This window comes from Calliphora vicina, chromosome 3, assembly GCF_958450345.1.
Source record: "Calliphora vicina chromosome 3, idCalVici1.1, whole genome shotgun sequence".
Classification (NCBI taxonomy): domain Eukaryota; kingdom Metazoa; phylum Arthropoda; class Insecta; order Diptera; family Calliphoridae; genus Calliphora; species Calliphora vicina.
Genome location: NC_088782.1, coordinates 108,071,194 through 108,089,072, shown reverse-complemented (window position 1 = coordinate 108,089,072; position 17,879 = coordinate 108,071,194). Strand labels below are relative to the sequence as shown.

Below are 17,879 nucleotides of genomic sequence, written 5' to 3'. Positions count from 1 at the left end.
ATAATTCTAACCAAATTCAATAGGCTTCGTCCTTGGGTCAATAGAAAAGCTTGTACCAAATTTTGTCGAATTATCTTTTAAATTGCGACCTGTAGTTTGATTACAAGGTTTACATGGACGGACAGACGGACGGACGGACATCGCTAAATCGACTCAAAAAGTGATCCTGAGCAGATTGGGACAATATTTATCAGCACTAACCCAGTATACCCTCCCCACTATGGTGGTGTAGGGTTTAATAATAGTACTGTAACTGATCAAGTATGTAACCGGTATGTGAATCCAATACGTTAACTATTTTGGACCAGCTATCGGAGAATCTCATTGTAAACCTAAAGTTTTATGCACGTGTTAAAACAACTAGTCACGTAGCTAGATATGTAACTAGTTGTCAACGTAAAGGACAGGCTAAATCACTAGTTCGGGACAGTCTCCAAATAACTTTGCTAACGTTTAAATAATGTCAAGACCAAAAATTAAAATTGCTAAATTCAAACCTAATAAATATTTGATTTAAAGGATATATACCAGCCCATTATGCATAGCTAAATACATTCTCTGGAAAATAACAACAATAATTCCATTCCATGTGATGTTTTTCTCTTATTCTCATTAGTCTTAAGCGTAATGTACGTAATGAATGTATAAATTTGAACATGTACAGGTGAGTATAAAGGTAAACATGTGAGTGTAAATGTGCTAGTATAAATGTATGTGATGTTATTTTCTAAATTAGTCATTTGTTTTCTCAGGTGTATTTATGTATGTTTTTTTTTATTTTAGTTCAAAATTGCTCAAGTTTTTTTTTTCTAATTTCTGTTTTAATTTGTAAATGCCACACACATACACATTCTCTCACAGACTCATTTACAAAAACACATTTAAACAGAAATGTTCAAATGTTAGCAAGTGTTTGGTTGTATGTATAAAATGTGTTTATTATTAACTATATCATCTTATTGTTTTAAACTAGAATATTGCGTGCTAAGAGCAACTTTACATTTTAGATTTCATTTACACAACCTCCCCTACACTACTAAACTTCATATGTACATTTACATTCTTAACACAGATACTCATCTAAAATAGAAACAAACAAAAACAACAAAAAAAAAACAAGAAACAACCTCATAACTACGTGTGTGTGATTTCAAATGATTTTAATAAGCTTTATTTTTTTTCTGTACATTTAGTTGTTTTTGTTTTACCTTTTGCTTTTGCTACTTGGTGTTGGAAGTATCTCATCATCACCTTTGCTGGTAGCTCAACAAAATGGAATATAAAAAAAACACACCAACTAAAGAGTTTTAACAAAAAAATGTAGCATGTCATCTAATTGTGAGAACTGTTTCATTTTATTATTTGTGTGATATTTTTGGTTTTTCCTTTTATTCAGCAAAAACAAAAAAAATCTATTTCTTTGTATTTTTTTTTTTCTTTAGAAGGGTAAGAGTTCATATATAAAACGAATATAAGTATGCTAATGTAATTATAGTATTCAATTTCCCCCCTCCAACAATTTCTTCAACTGGCTAAGCTTAACATTATTGTTTTTTGCTCTGCATAAGGGGTCACTGAATTTATGATTAATGACCAGTAGTTGAAATTATGTATCATAAAATTTGATTTATATGACAATAGATTTAAGATCATTTTAATGATAAAAATCATACAAAATTATATTTTATTTGACTTGGACATGCCAAACTAAAGTAAGGAAATACTCAAAATATATTTGCAGGACTTAGAAAATAAGCAAGAATTTAATATAAAGAATAATATTTATGATATATAAATATAGAGTATGAAAGCATGTGTATAAAATTTCTCCAGCCATGCAAATGTCATGTAACAAATGAGCTTTCTAATCGGTCATCAACACTAAATGGATAACGTTTAAGCGCAAAGTCATATTGTTATTTCAATAAATTACTTTAAAGAAGTTAGAGTTCAGAAACCTATGACATGTATAACAGGTCATTTAAAGTGTTTTATATTTAAGAAAATAAGTAGCTTTGAAATGAACTCAAAGAGTATTAAGAACAAAATGTTTAGTAGTCATATTTTAACTAGATAATTTAATTTCAATCGTAGATCCTAAAAAAAAAATTCAATCGTAGGGCTTTCTGTAGTCAGAATTAAGCTTCATTCGTAGGTCTTTCGTAGTCATAATTTAGCTTCAATCGTAGGGCTTTCTGTAGTCAGAATTAAGCTTTATTCGTAGGTCATAATTTAGCTTCAATCATAGCGCTTTCTGCAGTTTTTTTTTCATTCATTCATTATTCAGAATTAAGCTTCATTCGTAGGTCTTTCGTAGTCAGAATTATGCTTCAATCATAGTGCTTTCTGTAGTCAGAATTAAGCTTCATTCGTAGGTCTTTCTCTAGTCAGAATTAAGCATCATTTGTAGGTCTTTCGTAGTCAGAATTATGCTTCGGTCGTAGGTCTTTCTGTAGTCAGAATTAAACTACAATCGTAGGTCTTTCGGTAGCCTAATTTAACTTCCTTATAGGTTTTTCTGTAGTCACAAATTAGCTTCAATAGTAAGTCTTTCAATAGTCATATCTTTGCTTAAAGGTTTTTCTATAGTCATGAATTAACTTCAATCGTAAGTCTTACATTAGACATATTTTAGGTTCAATCGTAAGTATTTCATTAGTTACATTTAAGCTTTAATCGTAGATCGTTTTGTGGCAATAATCGTAGGTCTTTCTTAAGTAATAATTTAATTGTAATCGTTGATCTTTTTTAAGTCATAATTTAGCTTCAATCGAAGCTATTTCTTAGGTCATAATTTATCATAAATCCTGGTCGTTCAGTAGCTATAATTTAGCTTCAATCCTATGTCGTTCTGTAGCAATAATTGATCTCTAATTGTAGGACTTTCCAAGGTCAGAATTTGGCTTCAATCCTAGATCGTTCTGCAGGTATAATTCAGCTTTAGTTATAGGTCTTTATAAGAACATAATTTAGCTTTAATCTTAGGTCTTTCTAAGTCATAATTTAGTTTCAATCCTAGATCATTCTGTACCGATAATTTAGCTTTAATCATAGGTCTTTCTAAGATCATAATTTAGCTTCAATCCTAGATCGTTCTGTAGCAATAATTTAGCTTTAATCGTAGGTCTTTCTTAGGTCATAATTCAGCTTTAGTCTTAGGTCTTTCTAAGGTCATAATTTAGCATCAATCCTAGATCGTTCTGTAGATATAATTCAGCTTTTATCGTAGGTCTTTCTAAGGTCATAATTTAGCTTTAATCCTAGGTCGTTCTAAGGTCTTAATTTATCTTCAATCCTAGGCTGTTCTGTAGCAATAATTTTGCTTCAATCCTAGGTCGTTCTGTAGCAATAATTTAGCTTTAATCGTAGGTCTTTTTTAGCTTTCGTCTTAAGTCTTTCTAAGGTCATAATTTAGCTTCAGTCCTAGGTCGTTCTGTAGATATAATTCAGCTTTAATCGTGGGCCTTTCTAAGGTCATAATTTTGCTTCAATCCTAGGTCATTCTGTAGCAATAATTTAACTTTAATCGTAGGTATTTTTTAGCTTTAGTCTTAAGTCTTTCTAAGGTCATAATTCAGCTTCAATCCTAGGTCGTTCTGTAGATATAATTCAGCTTTAATCGTAGGTCTTTTAAAGGTCATAATTTTGCTAGGACGTTCTGTGGATATAATTTAGCTTCAGTCAGAGGTCTGTCTGTAGTCATAATTTAGCTTCAATTTGAGGTCTTTCTGTAGTCATAATTTAGCTTCAATCGGAGGGCTGTCTGTAGCCATAAGTTAGCTTTCTTCATAGGTCTTTCAGAAGTCATAATTTAACTTTAATTTTAGGTCTTTCTGTAGTCATAATTTAGCTTCAATCGGAGGGCTGTCTGTAGCCATAAGTTAGCTTTCTTCATAGGTCTTTCTGTAGTCATAATTTTGCTTCAATTTGAGGTCTTTCTGTAGTCATAATTTAGCTTCAATCGGAGGTCTGTCTGTAGTCATAAGTTAGCTTTCTTCATAAGTCTTTCAGAAGTTATAATTTAACTCCAATTTTAGGTCTTTCTGTAGTCATAATTTAGCTTCAATCGGAGGGCTGTCTGTAGTCATAAGGTAGCTTTCTTCATAGGTCTTTCAGAAGTCATAATTTAGCTTGAATTTTAGGTCTTTCTTAAGTCATAATTTTACTTCAAACCTAGGCCTTTCTCTTGTCATAATTTTGCTTCAATCAGAAGTCTTTCTGATGTCATAATTTGACTTCAAACCTAATTCTGTCTGCAGTCATAATTTAGCTCCAATTCTAGGTCTTTCTGAAGTCATAATTTAGCTTTAATCGCATGTCTTTCATTAGTCATATTTTAAATGCATTTGCCTTAGTCGTAGGCTTTTTTATAGCCGGATATTAGCCTAAATTTTATAGACAGATTTTATAGTCAATCATATTACTTTCTATTGTCAGATTTTAGCCTCCATCGTAGCCTTTTTTTTGCCCAATTTTAGTTTTCATCATAGAGTTTTCTATAATTAATTGAGTTTACATATGTTGTAGGCCCTTCGACAGTCAGATTTCAGTTTTAATACTGGTTCATTCTGTGGTAAGTTTTCAGCCTCAGTAGTATGCCGGTCTATAGTGAGATTTTATCAATTTCAATTTATATTGTCAGATTTCAGCCACAATGGTAGGCTTTTCTTTACCCGATTTTAGCTTCAATCATAGGGTTTTCTGCAATTATTTTAGCCTATATTCTATGTCCCTCAACAGTCAGATTTTAGCTTTAATCCTGGGTCTTCATATGGTAAATTTTCGGCCTCAGTCGTAGTTCTTGCTATCGCCACACTATAGTCCTAATTGTAGGCACTGCTATATTTAAATTTTAGGCTTCATTGTATGATTTTCTTTAGGCATATTTTACTTATAATTACAGGCCTTCAGATAGACAAGTTTGGTCCATATCGTGAGCCTTAATGAAGTCAGATAATAGCCTTGATTGCATGATGTTTTATGGTTGGATTTAAACCTTATTTGTTGGCCTTTCTATAACTAGATGTTAACCTTAATTGTGGATTTTTCTATTATCAGTTTTTTGCGTTAATCAAAGGCAGCCAGATTTGAGCCTCAATCCACTACTGTTTTCTGGTCATATTATAGCCTCAATCGTTGCCCTCTCAGTAGTCAGATTTTAAGTTCTCTATCTTCAGATGTCGTAAGTTTGTGAACTATTATATGTTTGCATTTTAGCCTTAGTAGTTGGCCTTTATCTATAGTTAGCTGTTAACCTCTATTATAGGTTTTTCTATTATCAGTTTTTTTGCCTTCATCATAGGCTTTTATGGAGTCAGATTTAAGCCTCAATCCGCGATTGTTTTCTGGTCATATTATAGCCTCAATTGAACGCCTTTCTTTAGTCTGAATTTAGCCCCAGTTAATCGTAGAACTTTCTTTAGTCATATTTTTGGCCTTTCAAAACTAGAGTGTTAGCCTTCTATAGTCCAATATTAGCCTTAATTGCACGCCTTTCTATAGTCAGATTTTAACCTCAATTTTAGGCCTTTCTATAGTTAGATTTTAGTCTCATTCATAGGCTATTCTATGGTCAGATTATACACTTAAACTTAGGCCTTTCTGAAGTCGAGTTTTAGCCACAGTTGTAGGCCTTTATGCTGTCAGATTATAATCTCAGTTTAAGGCCGTTCTTTAGGTAAATTTGATCTTCAATCCAAGCTTTAACCTATGTCTTTCCTTATCGATCGATTTAGTTTATCACATATCTTCTTCATCTTCTCAAACCTGTTAGTTATTTTGACTAAAAATATGATAAAAATTGTTCATATTTCTAAAATTTTAGTATAAAACATTTTGTCTACTAGCAGATATTGTGTTTTTTTTGTATCTGTTGACTTCTAAGTTAGCACACACAATTTTTTGTTCCTTAAGTAAGTTTAGAGAACCCCTAAATTAAAATGTTAAAAGTTGCTCAAACATCATCATGTTTGCCAGCCAGTTTAAAGCAGAAAATAAGAAAAAAATAGTAAAAGTATATTACAAGCCATGTAGCCCGAAACAACCATGATGTTGTCAAACAACTTAAATTAAGACAACAACACAGACACAGGAGTTTCCAAAAAAAAAAAGGAAATTAAAATTTGTTAGAAAAAAATTTAAAAAGGACAAGGAAAAAATGTGTTAATTTTTTTTTTTTGGATTTACAACAAATGACCAAAACATTTGAAATTTAACAAACAAGGCAGGAAATGCTAATGAATAAAGGAAGTAAGGAAAAGCAAGAGAAAAGAGAATGAGAAAATTTTATAAAGTTTGGGAAGCTTACTAAAAGCAAAGGTTTCAAGTTAAAATAGATGTTGAACTAAATGACAGATTTGTTTAGCAAGCAAGAGGAAAAGGATTACTTATTTAAAATATTCAGCTGTCACATAAGAAAAATCTACACATTTTGTTTTCAGCTTATATTAAAAAATTCCTATGACTCAATATTTTGTACGGCCAAAAACACCTTGTTCTTTAACAGATAATAGCTTGACAACAATTCTACATTTTTTATACAATTTGAAAATAAAATTTTGTATATTTCCTTCCAACAAATCAAAACGCATCAATTTTCTTTGGACGCCAGCTAGACAAGTGACATGTAGCAAAATCTTAACTACTTTAGCTACAATGACAGCATATAAATTCAGTGCTGCTGCTGTCGTCATAATAATCAACCAACAGTTTTAGTTATAACAACTATTGCTGCAACTCTGTGTATAGTTATAACAATTGTTGTTAAGTGTCAGCTAGTATTATTGCAGTAGCTTAGCGTTGGCATCAGCTATTTCAAACATAAAAAAACACTTGCAATGACATACACTCCCACACTTTATGCATTTATAGCTGCTATAGTTTTTTTTTTTATTATTTCAGTTGTGATATTTATAGTTCTACATATATTTTGTGGGTCATTGTGTGGGGGGTGTTTCATAGGGAAATGGAAATTTGTTTGGGAAATTGATGCATTGAGTTCAAAGAGAGAGAAATTCTTGATGAACACAAATTGTGAGCTTGTTTGTAAAATACTTACGTTGTTTGTAGGAGGCGTTTCATCGGCAAATGGATATTTGTTTGGAAACTAAACTAAAATATTCAGAGGCTTTTTGGAATGGATAGCAGAGCACTAAAGAGAGAAATTCTAATTCCTGGCAGTATAAACATAATGATAGTCACAATTGTGGGACTGTTAGTAAAGCTTTTATGTAGTTTGTACAGGGTGTTTCATTTGGAAATGCAAATTCGTATCGAAATCAGACAAAATCAAAGAAAAACAAGTAAGAAAGTATGATCGGTCAAGCCCGACCATATAATACCCTACACTAAGTAAAAGAGCAAAAACTTTTTTTTTTTAAAATTTCAATAATTTATATTTTTGAGTGATTTTCGGAAGTGGGCCTTATATGGGGGCTATGACCAATTATGTGATTTATGTCTATATTAAAGTTAACAATATTGAATTTTGTGAGTATACCAACATTTTTAAGCGATTTATGCACGTTAAAGTGATTTTCGGAAGCGGGTCTATATGGGAGCTATGACTAATTATGGACCAATCGTATCAAAATTTGGTGACATGAATTTTGTATATATAAGACTGATTTGGAGAGGAATTTGTGGAGATACCTACATAAATTAAACATTTATGACTGATAAAGTCCAATTTCGGGAGGACATTTGTATGTGGGCTGGGTGAAATAATTGGCCGATTTCATCCAATTTCAATAGGCTCCTTCCTTGGGCCGAAATATTTTATTATATGCACCAAATTTTATCGAAATATCTTCAAAATTGCTACCTGTACTCTGCGCACAAGGTTTACATGGACAGCCAGCCAGACGGACGGACATCGATTAATCCACTCAGAAAGTGATTCTGAGTCGATCGGTAAACTTTAAGGTGGCTGCTAGACTAATATTTTTAGTCGTTACAAAATTGTGCACAAACGCATTATACCCTCCCCACTATGGTGGTGTAGGATATAACTAGATTAATCAAAGAGAGAAATTCAAAATTTGTAGCAATTGTGAGATTCCTTTCATTATGAAATTAATGTTAAAATTTGTTTATTTGTTTGACAGTTTTTCATGTTGCTACGAAACACCCCCTACTCTTAGCCCAACACTGTCTGCCATAAATGTGTGTCATAAAACGACCAACAAGAATTCCCAATGTGATGCTGTGTGTATATGATTTCTATTTTTATTTCTTCATTTTTTAATGTTCAAATCTAGTATAAATTTTTTTCTATTTTTATTTCATCAATCACATGGTTTTTTATACCATCCCGCAGCTTTTTCTCTTATGTTTTTTTTTGGTTCTTCAAAGATTTGCTTATTCTAAGTAGCCAATAATGCCGCAGTACTTTCAACTTGTATCTCTTTGTATGATGAGTAAAAGATGAATAAAAAAATTTACGAAAAAATCTATATAAAACACATGAAATGCGTGTGGCGCCATAAGCATTACACTAAGGCGTTTAATAGTTTTTCATTTCGACTGCAAATCAGAAGTGCAAATGACAGTTTTTTTTTTAGCCAAAAAAAAGAATTTTATTTTAATATTTTGCAGTTTAAAAAAACTGAATATTTTAATGGCTTTTCAAGTGTTGGAGTAAAGGATTTTATTATAACAAAAAAAAAATAAAAAGAAAAACTTTAAAATAACTATAAATTTTCATTTATCTTTGAGTTGGAGCAGTCAAAGAGAAAATGGATTTATGTTTAAGCAGATAAATAAGACTTGAAGGCGCGCAAGATATAAAATTAAGATTTAAGATAATGGCAGTTAAACTATAAAAAATCTATTTAATGTTTTAAAAAAGTTAACAGATTTTCATCTTAAGAGGCAAGCAAAGTTATTAAATTGCATTAAATGAAATTTAAATTGCTATGGATTTAGATGAAAAGGTATAAAATCTTTCGTAGTTTTACCTACAGGTGCTTTTATGTTGAATAATTTAATTGAAATTGTCAGGTTTTATTAAAACTATTGTAGCTAAAATAGTGCCAGAGAAAGACCTAATTTTGAGGATAAAATATTACTAGAGTAGAACCTATAATTAAAGCCAAAATATAACAAATGAAAAACCTATGATTGAAGCTGAAAAATCACTAGTATTGAAGATAAAATAAGACTAGGGAAACCCCTAGGATTGCTGCCTAACTATGGCCAGAGAATACGTACTACTGATGTTAAAATAAGACTAAAGACAGGATGACTGGATGACTAAGATCAAAGCTAAAATAAGAATAAAATCAAACCTAAGATTGTAGCTAAATTCAAACAAAAAAACAGACCTAGAATTAAACCTAAAATATGGTCAGAGAAAGGCCGAAGATTGAAGACTTAATGGAGAGCTACGATTGAGGCTACGAATAAAGCTAAAATATGACCAATGAAAGTTCTAGTTTTGAAGCTAAAATAATAAGAGATAAAAACCTAGGATTGCTGGCTAACAATGGCCAGGGAAAGACATACGATTGTGGGTGAAATATGGCCAGAGAAAATAATAAGATTTAAGACTAAAGATAGGATGACAGCATGACTAGGATTGAAGCTAAAATAAGGAAAGACCTAAGATTGAAGCTAAAGTTAAACTAAAGACAGACCTAGAATCAAAGCTAAAATATTGACAGAATAAGGCCGAATATTGCAGCTGAAATTAAACATGATGAAGTCCTACGATTGAAGCTAGAATATGAGTAAACACAAAGCTTCGATTCAGGCTACGAATGAAGTTAAAATAGGACCAATGAAAGTTCTAGTATTAAAGCTAACATTAAACTAGATAATGACCTAGCATAGCTGCCTAACTATGACTAGAGAAAGACATATGATTGATGCTAAAATAAGACTAGAGACAGGATGCATGGATGACTAGGATTGAAACTAAAATAATAATAAAAACAAACCTAATATTGTAGCTACATTGAAACTAAAGACTGACCTATAATTAAAGCTAAGATATGGCCAAAGATTGAACCTAAAATAAGACTAGACGAAGTCCTACGATTGAAGCTAAAATATGATAAAGACAGAGCTACGATAAGGGCTACGAATGAAGCTAAAATATGAACAGCAATAAGATTGCTGCCAAACTATGGCGAGAGAAAAACGTACGATTGAAGGAGAAATATGGTCAGAGAAAGACCTACTATTTAAGCTTAAATAAGACTAAATGCAGGATGACTATGACTGAAACTAAATTAAGAATAAAGACAGAGCTAAGATCGAAGCTAAATTTAAACTAAAGACAGACCTAGAATTTAAGCTTAAATATGACCAGAGAATTGCCAAAGATTGAAGCTAAAATAAGACTTGATGGAGTTCTACGATTGAAGATAAAATATGAACAAAGACAGAGCTACGTATGAAGATAAAAATATGAGCAATTAGAATTCATACAGATCTCAGATTGAAGCTAAATTTAAACTAAAGACATGCCTAGAATTAAAGCTAAAATATCGCCAGAGAAAGACCAAAGTTTGAAGATAAAATAAAACTTCGACTGAAGCGAAAATATGAATAAAGATAGATCTACGATTGGGGCTATCATACGACCAGAGAAGGACCTACATTTAGATTTAAGTTCTGACTACAGAATTACATATAAATAAAGATAATATTTGGCTTAAGAAAGACCTACGATTGAAGCTAAAATATCACTAAAAGATGAACTAAGATCGAAGCTAAAATAGGAATAGAGAAAGACCTACGTATCAAGCTAAAATGGTCAGAGAAACTATCCTAAGATATAAGCTAAAGCCTCACTAGAAAAATACCTGTGATTAAAGCTAAAATCTCACTGGATAAATACCTACGATTGAAGCTAAAATATGACTTCAGAAAGGTCTACGATTAAAGCAAAATAGCACTAGAAAAATGCTAAAATATAACTAAAGACAAATATACAATTTAAGCTAAAATATGACTAGAGAAAGTCATGTGATGAGCTAAGAAAACATACGATAGTTTCCTAAATATGGCTAGAAAAAGAACAATGATAGATGAAAATATTATTGTAGAAGGACTTGTGTTTGAAAGTAAATAATGACTACGGAAAGATCTAAAATATAATCTCAAATATGACTAAAAATAGACCTATGATTAAAGTGTAAATATGACTATAGAAAAGCTTGTGATGGAATCTAAAATATACCAGGATTAAAGCTAAAATAGGACAGAGAGAGATCTACGATTAAAGATAAATTATGACTAGAGGTCATACTAGTGGTCGTACGCATACGATTGAACGCGTACGAATAACTTAAAAAGATCTAAGATTGACGCCTAGATATGGCCAAAGAAATATGTGCTATTGAAGATAATTTTACTATATGCATGCCTGTGTTTAAAGCTAAAATATGATGACAGAAAGTCCTATAATTGAAGCTTAAATATGACTACCGAAAGTCCTATAATTGAAGCTTAAATATGACATGTGTAAGACCAACGATATGACAAAAGAAAGACCTACTATTGAGACTAAAAAATAGTTATAGGAAAACTTGAGATTGATGCTGAAATATGCAAAATAAATTCCTAATATTGAAGCCAAAATAGGAATATAGAATGACACATGATCGAAGCTAAAACTTGAGGGAGACCTACGATTGAAGCTAAGATATGGCCAGAGATAGATTTACCTCTGAAGCTGAAGTAAGACTAGGGAAATAGCTATTATTTAGCCTAAAACTAGACTTGAGAAGGAGATACAAGTTATGATAAAATATGATTAGAGAAAGATTTTTGATTAAAACTAAAATATAAATAGAAACTAAAAGTTAAAGCAAAAATATGGACAGAAAAGTCAAGAATGGTAAACGATTGACGCTAAAATTTAACTAGACAAAGTTCTGGAAAATAAAATTTGAATATAGAATGACTTTTGATTAAAGCTAACTTAATACTATAGAAAGCTCTATGAATGAAGCTAAAATATGAGTAGATAATTACCTATGACTTATGCCAAAATATGACTACGATTAAAGCTGAACTAAGGCTAGATCAATACATTCGATTGAAGCTAAAATATGTCTTGAAAAAGTCCTACAATTGGTACATAAATATGGCTGGTGAAAGACCCACGACTAAAGCTAAAATATGACTAGAAAAGGAAAGAGTATTGAAAAAAACATGAGAGCTAAAACCCTATGATTGACGCTAGCTCATGGCAAAAGAAAGCCTTGCCACCGAAGCTAAAATATGGCCTGAAATAGACCTACAAGTCATGCTTAAATATTAAAAAAAAGGACCTAATATTTAAGCCAAAATAGGACTAGAGGAAAAGTTAACATATGACTGGAGAGACTTATGATTGACGCCTAAATATGACTAATTTAAGAACTACGAATATAGCTAAAATAGGACTAGAGAAAAAATTATTCTTGATGCTATATATATCTCCTTAAATACTTGCTCTCATCAAATTCTATGTAGCCTACTTTCAGGCAAAATTTTAAATTCTTCTCTATTGCGCATAAATTAAAAGCAACCAACAAAAAATTAATGTATTTAATATCTTTTGACAAAATTTATTATCCCAGTTAAATGTTTTTTTTTTCAAATTTATTTTCTTTTAAGGAATTTATTTGTTGTTGTACTTACCCACTGCTAAAACATTTGTATATCCTTGTAAGCTATAAATTAACAATGTAAATCCGATTAGTATTGCACGTTGATATCGTGGCAACATGTTGCTGCCGTTTTCTGTTAATGTTATAGAAACAACACGAGCGCTAAAATGTTGAAGCCTAAAAATTCTTTAAGGCAAAAAACGGTGTTAAATGATTTGGCGGCGTCTCTGTCTGTTGCTGCAAATGCTCCTGCTGTTGCTGTTGCTACTGCTACTTGATGTTTGTTGTTTTTGTCGTTGTTGTTTGTAAAATATTCCAATGTGCAGTGAGTTTTAAAAACAGTTAAGTTTTAGTGCTTATAGACATGTGTGTAAAGGATGAGTATGTTTGTGTGAGTAAAAGGATGTCGTTGTTTTGGTGTTTGTGTAAAAAATGTAAATGTATTCGTTTGACTGTTTGTAGGAGAGTGTTACAATGTCATCAAGTTTTTTTCTTTTTGCTTCTCCTTAAAGACGACTTATCTTAATGTTTGTAAATATATTGTAATGATTGCAGTTGTTGTTCTTTCGTTTTGCTCTTCTTTTTTGCCTTTTAATGTTTTCATCGAGCTGCTGCAGTTGCTGGCGTTAGTTGTCTTAACTTCTCTTACACATATGAGTTTTGAAATGCCAGTTTGTTTCAGTAGTTGTTGATGTAGATTCTCATAGAAATGTTCTTTCCTTTTGTTTTTTGCTTCTACTGGTTTGAAGTAAAAGTTTTTCTTGTTTTGCTGTTAATGGTTGCCAATTTTATATGCATTTATTTTTATTTTATAGCTATTTTTTTTGCTTAATTTAGCTGTAAACTTTTTCGTCGTAGCTTATTTAATTTGTATAGTTGATTTTTTCATTTAAAGATTATGGGTTTTTATTAAGAAATATTCGTTTCCTTTTTTTTTGGCTTGAGTTTTGCTTGATTCTTATTGTAATTTTATAACTTAATTTATATAATCTTTGGTAGTAATAGATTTATTCTTAGAAATAATAACAAAATCCTGCAAAGAAAGAGAAGGGCAAATAATTAATTAGTATAAAAAGTTTTAGTAATAATTTGTAAATTATAAGAACTAAATATATTGATAATTGTAAAAGATAGAATTTAGATTTTAATGTGAAGAGGTAAGGCTTTGGGTTGAGGCTAAAATATGACCCAAGGAAATCCTATGATTCAAACTGAAAAAATATTGAAGAAAAACCCACGATTGAAACTAAAATATGACGAGAGAAGGATATTCCAATGAAGATAAAATTTGACTAGCGAAAACCTTACGGCTGATGCTTAAATATGGCTAGGAAATGACTTGAAAATAAGTCTAAACTAGTAAGTATGATCGGTCAAGCCCGACCATATAATACCCTACACTAAGTAAAAGAGCAAAAATATTTTTCGGAAGTGTGCCTTATATGGGGGCTATGACCAATTATGGACCGATCACCATGAAATTAGGTAGCGTGATTTATGTCTATATGAAAGTTTACTATGTTGAATTTTGTGAGTATACCAACATTTTTAAACGATTTATGCACGTTAAAGTGATTTTCGGAAGCGGGTTTATATGGGAGGTATGAATAATTATGGAGCGATCGTAACAAAATTTGGTGACATCAATTTTGTATTTATAAAACTTATTTGCAGCGTAATTTGTGGAGATACATATATGAGTTAAACATTTATGACCGATAAAGTCCAATTTCGAGGGGACATTTGTATGGGGGCTAGGTGAAATAATGGACCGATTTCAGCCAGTTTCCATAGGCTTGGTCCTTGGGCTGAAAAAATAATATGTACCAAATTTTATCGAAATATCTTCAAAATTGCGACCAGTACTATGCGCACAAGGTTTACATGGACAGTCAGCCAGCCAGCCAACCAAACGGACGGACATCATTTAATCGACTCAGAGAGTGATTCTAAGTCGATCGTTATACTTTTAGGTGGGTGTTAGACTAATATTTTTGGGCGTTACAAACATCTGCACAAACGCATAATACTCTCCCCACTATGGTGGTGTAGGGTATAAAAATAAGCTAAAATACAACTAAAGAAAGACCTGCGAGACTAGAGAAACACCAACGTTTGAAGCTTAAATATAACTGAGGAAAAGACCTGCGATTGATGCTACAATATGACTAGAAAAAACCTAAGAAAGAGGCTAAAATATAACTAAAGAAAGAGATGAGACTGAAGCCAATATATGAGTAGATAGAGATCTAGAGGAAAGACCAACGTTTGGAACTGTAATGTAATTGAATAAAGACCTGCGATTGCTGTTTAAAATGTCCCGAGAATTACTACTATTGATGCAGATATGCGGCTGAAGAGGCACCGATGAGGGATGCTTAAATATTGCTAGATAAATAGGCTAGAGAAAGACTAAAGTTTGGAGCTAAAATATAACGGAAGAAGGACCTGCAATTGAAATGTTTCAAAAATTACTGCTATAGATGCAAAAATGCGGCTGAAGAAGGACTGATGATTGATGCTTAAATACTGCAATATAAAGACCTGTTTCTGAAACTAACATATGACTAGAGCAAGACCTAGCATTGGTTGAAGAAAGGCCTACGATTTTTGATTACATAGGAACCAATTGAAGCTAAAACGTGACTGGAAATAAACCTACAACTGTAGCTCGAATATGGCTTGAGAAAGACCTATGATTGATGCTCAGATGCTTAGCCAAAAACATGACAGCTGCAAGGCCAATAACATTACAAAAGAACAACCTGCTACTGAGAAATATAACAAAATCAAGGCCTAATATTGAAGTCTAATACGACTATAAAATTACCAACGAACGAGGCTAAAATATGAGTAGTGGAATAGCTACAATTGAAGTTTAAAAATGACTTTAGAAAGACCTATGATTGAAGCTAAGCTATGGTTAGAGCAATAGCCATGATTAAAGCTGGAATATGACTAATAAAGGAACTGCAATCGAATCTAAATATAACTGCTGAAAGATCGACAAATATTAAATCCAAAATTGAAGAATGGCCTACGATTGAAATATAAAATGACTGGAGAAGGAAAAACATATGACTGGAGAAAGACTTAACACCATTAATACAAGCAAAAATTGTACCAGAAAATATAAAGGATTGACGATTAGATTTGGACAGAGAAGAACTTGCAATCGGAGCTAAATATGGGCAGGGAAAAGTATTGAGAAAGGTCTGCGATAATGCTTAACTATAAAGCTAAAATATGACTAGAGACGGAAAAAATATTGAAAAAAAACATGACAGCTGAAACCCTATGATGGACGCTAGCACATGACAGAAGAAAGCCCTGCTACTAAAAATTAAACATGGCTTGAAATAGTCCTACAATTCACGCTTTAATATTATAAAAAAGGACCCAATATGTAAGCCAAAATAGGACTAGAGGAAGACCTACGATTGAAGGTGCAACATGGCCAGAGACATGCTTAAATATGACTGAAAAAATAACTAGGATTACAGCTAAAATAGGACTAGAGATAGAACTATTGTTGATGCTATATATATCTATAGATAAACTTTGATTAATGCTAAAATATGACTACCAGAAAACTATCAACTGAGTCTTAACAATGACTAAAGATAATTTACTGACTCTGATGATACTCGCTCATGAATGAGTTGTTTCAGAACAAGTTCTTAAAAATTTCCTCGGAAAGATAAATCAAAATGTTTGTTATATGTTCCTAATAAAATACCATAGAAGGGTTAACAGGTTTTTATTCAGGAAAAGTAGTAGTAGTACATGAAAATATAATTAATTTTTCTAAAATTCTAAAAAAAAAATTATTTTATAAACAAATACACAAATTCCGAGTTCTTCAACATTAAAATTCTTAGTGAAATTTCTTTAAAAATCACAAAAAAAAAATTTTTAAATTTTCGCAAATTCCTCAACAATTAATTAAATTTATGGAAAAATGGTGTTAACCCATATTCTAAAGATGCCTATTATATTGGGGCGTTGGGCCAATAGAGCTTTAACTTCAGCTGCAATTTCAGTAAATGCCTTGCAACAGCAACGTTTCAAAGCCACTAACATGGACTGCAAACATTTGGAACCCAAATGTGGTGATCGTTTCAAGAAAAAACCCTGTGATCCTAGACAACTAGAAGTCATACTAAAGCAGCCAGCTCCTGAGTCCCTGCCATTACAAAAACGAGCCATTAAATTTAAGCATCCAGCAGAGTGTTGCGGCAATCCCTGTCCTGATGCTTATCCACGTTTCGATTTGTTGTACTATAAACGCAGCGACAAACTGAATCGTGAATATCAACAGACCTGGGCCGAATGTCCGGAACTCCTCAAGAAACCTAAAGTTATATGCTGTTTTGATAAAATTAAACAACCCAAATGGCAAAAACGACCACTTAAACACAGACCTCAAACGGCTTGTAAACAGACATGTTCCAATGCCAACTATAAATGTCCGCGAACAAACATGGAGGGATGTCGAGAGGCCCAAATACCCCCCAAATGTAGACGCACAAAAGCTAAATCGCTTTGTACGAAACGTAAAGCACCCTTTCCGGCCTTTTCGGAGTGTTCACGTAAATTGCCTAGACCTAGACATCCCATAGAATGTCGCTGCCTGCTGACGCCCTCGATGTGTGAGGTATGGGTTCATCATTTTAGAATGCAAAGAATAAAGAAAATAGGTTTATGTTGAGTTTAATTGAAGATAACTAAGAAAATTTTAAATAAACTCAGCACAAACTTAAGTTCTTCCTTAAATAAATTATGCAATTTTATTGAATTTTTTATTTCCTTAACAAATATTAAATTATATATATAATTTTGTTATAAATACATAATAATAAAAATATTATTTGATTTTTAGCAAACAAAATCAAGCATATGAAAGTTTTCCTTTATACTACACACATAAACATTTTATGCATTAATAATTGTAGCATATTTTTAGGCCTCATTGAGTTTGGCAAAATACTTAACTCTGCCAAAAAACAAACCTAAAGAGATTTGAGTGGAAAAACAAACCTTAGTTCTAGGTATGGAAACTTTTCTTTCATTTATTCTTTATAAACGATTACAATTAGTAAGGAAAGAAAAGGAATTTTTTATGCTTGAAGAAATTTCTTTGAAAAGTTTCTCATTCATGCCTAAAAACTTTTGAGATATTTGTACTCGTTTACATATTTACAGTTCCTTGAAGTATTGTGTGAGGGTGTTTAGTTGGAAAAGACATGTATTGAATATTTTCTTTTAGAAATGTAA

At 31.8% G+C, this 17,879-nt stretch overlaps 2 protein-coding genes across 7 annotated transcripts in view; one reads left to right on the top strand and one right to left on the bottom strand.

Annotated features, from left to right (window-relative positions):
* LOC135956020 (hemicentin-1-like) overlaps positions 1-17,879 on the bottom strand; it is a 317,925-nt gene that overhangs the window by 235,680 nt on the left and 64,366 nt on the right. For all 6 annotated transcript variants that reach the window (XR_010576328.1, XR_010576329.1, XM_065506481.1 and 3 more), the window contains one exon: positions 12,634-13,635. Coding sequence is in view for 4 of the 6 variants with exons in the window: in XM_065506481.1 (XP_065362553.1) it covers positions 12,634-12,721 (88 nt within the window). In the remaining 2 variants the exon portion in view is untranslated. The remainder of the gene's footprint in view (positions 1-12,633; positions 13,636-17,879) is intronic.
* On the top strand, positions 16,422-17,487 carry LOC135955031 (uncharacterized). The gene has a single exon (XM_065505306.1). It carries the CDS (start codon positions 16,564-16,566, stop codon positions 17,311-17,313), a length of 750 nt encoding a protein of 249 aa, XP_065361378.1. The 5' UTR covers positions 16,422-16,563; the 3' UTR covers positions 17,314-17,487.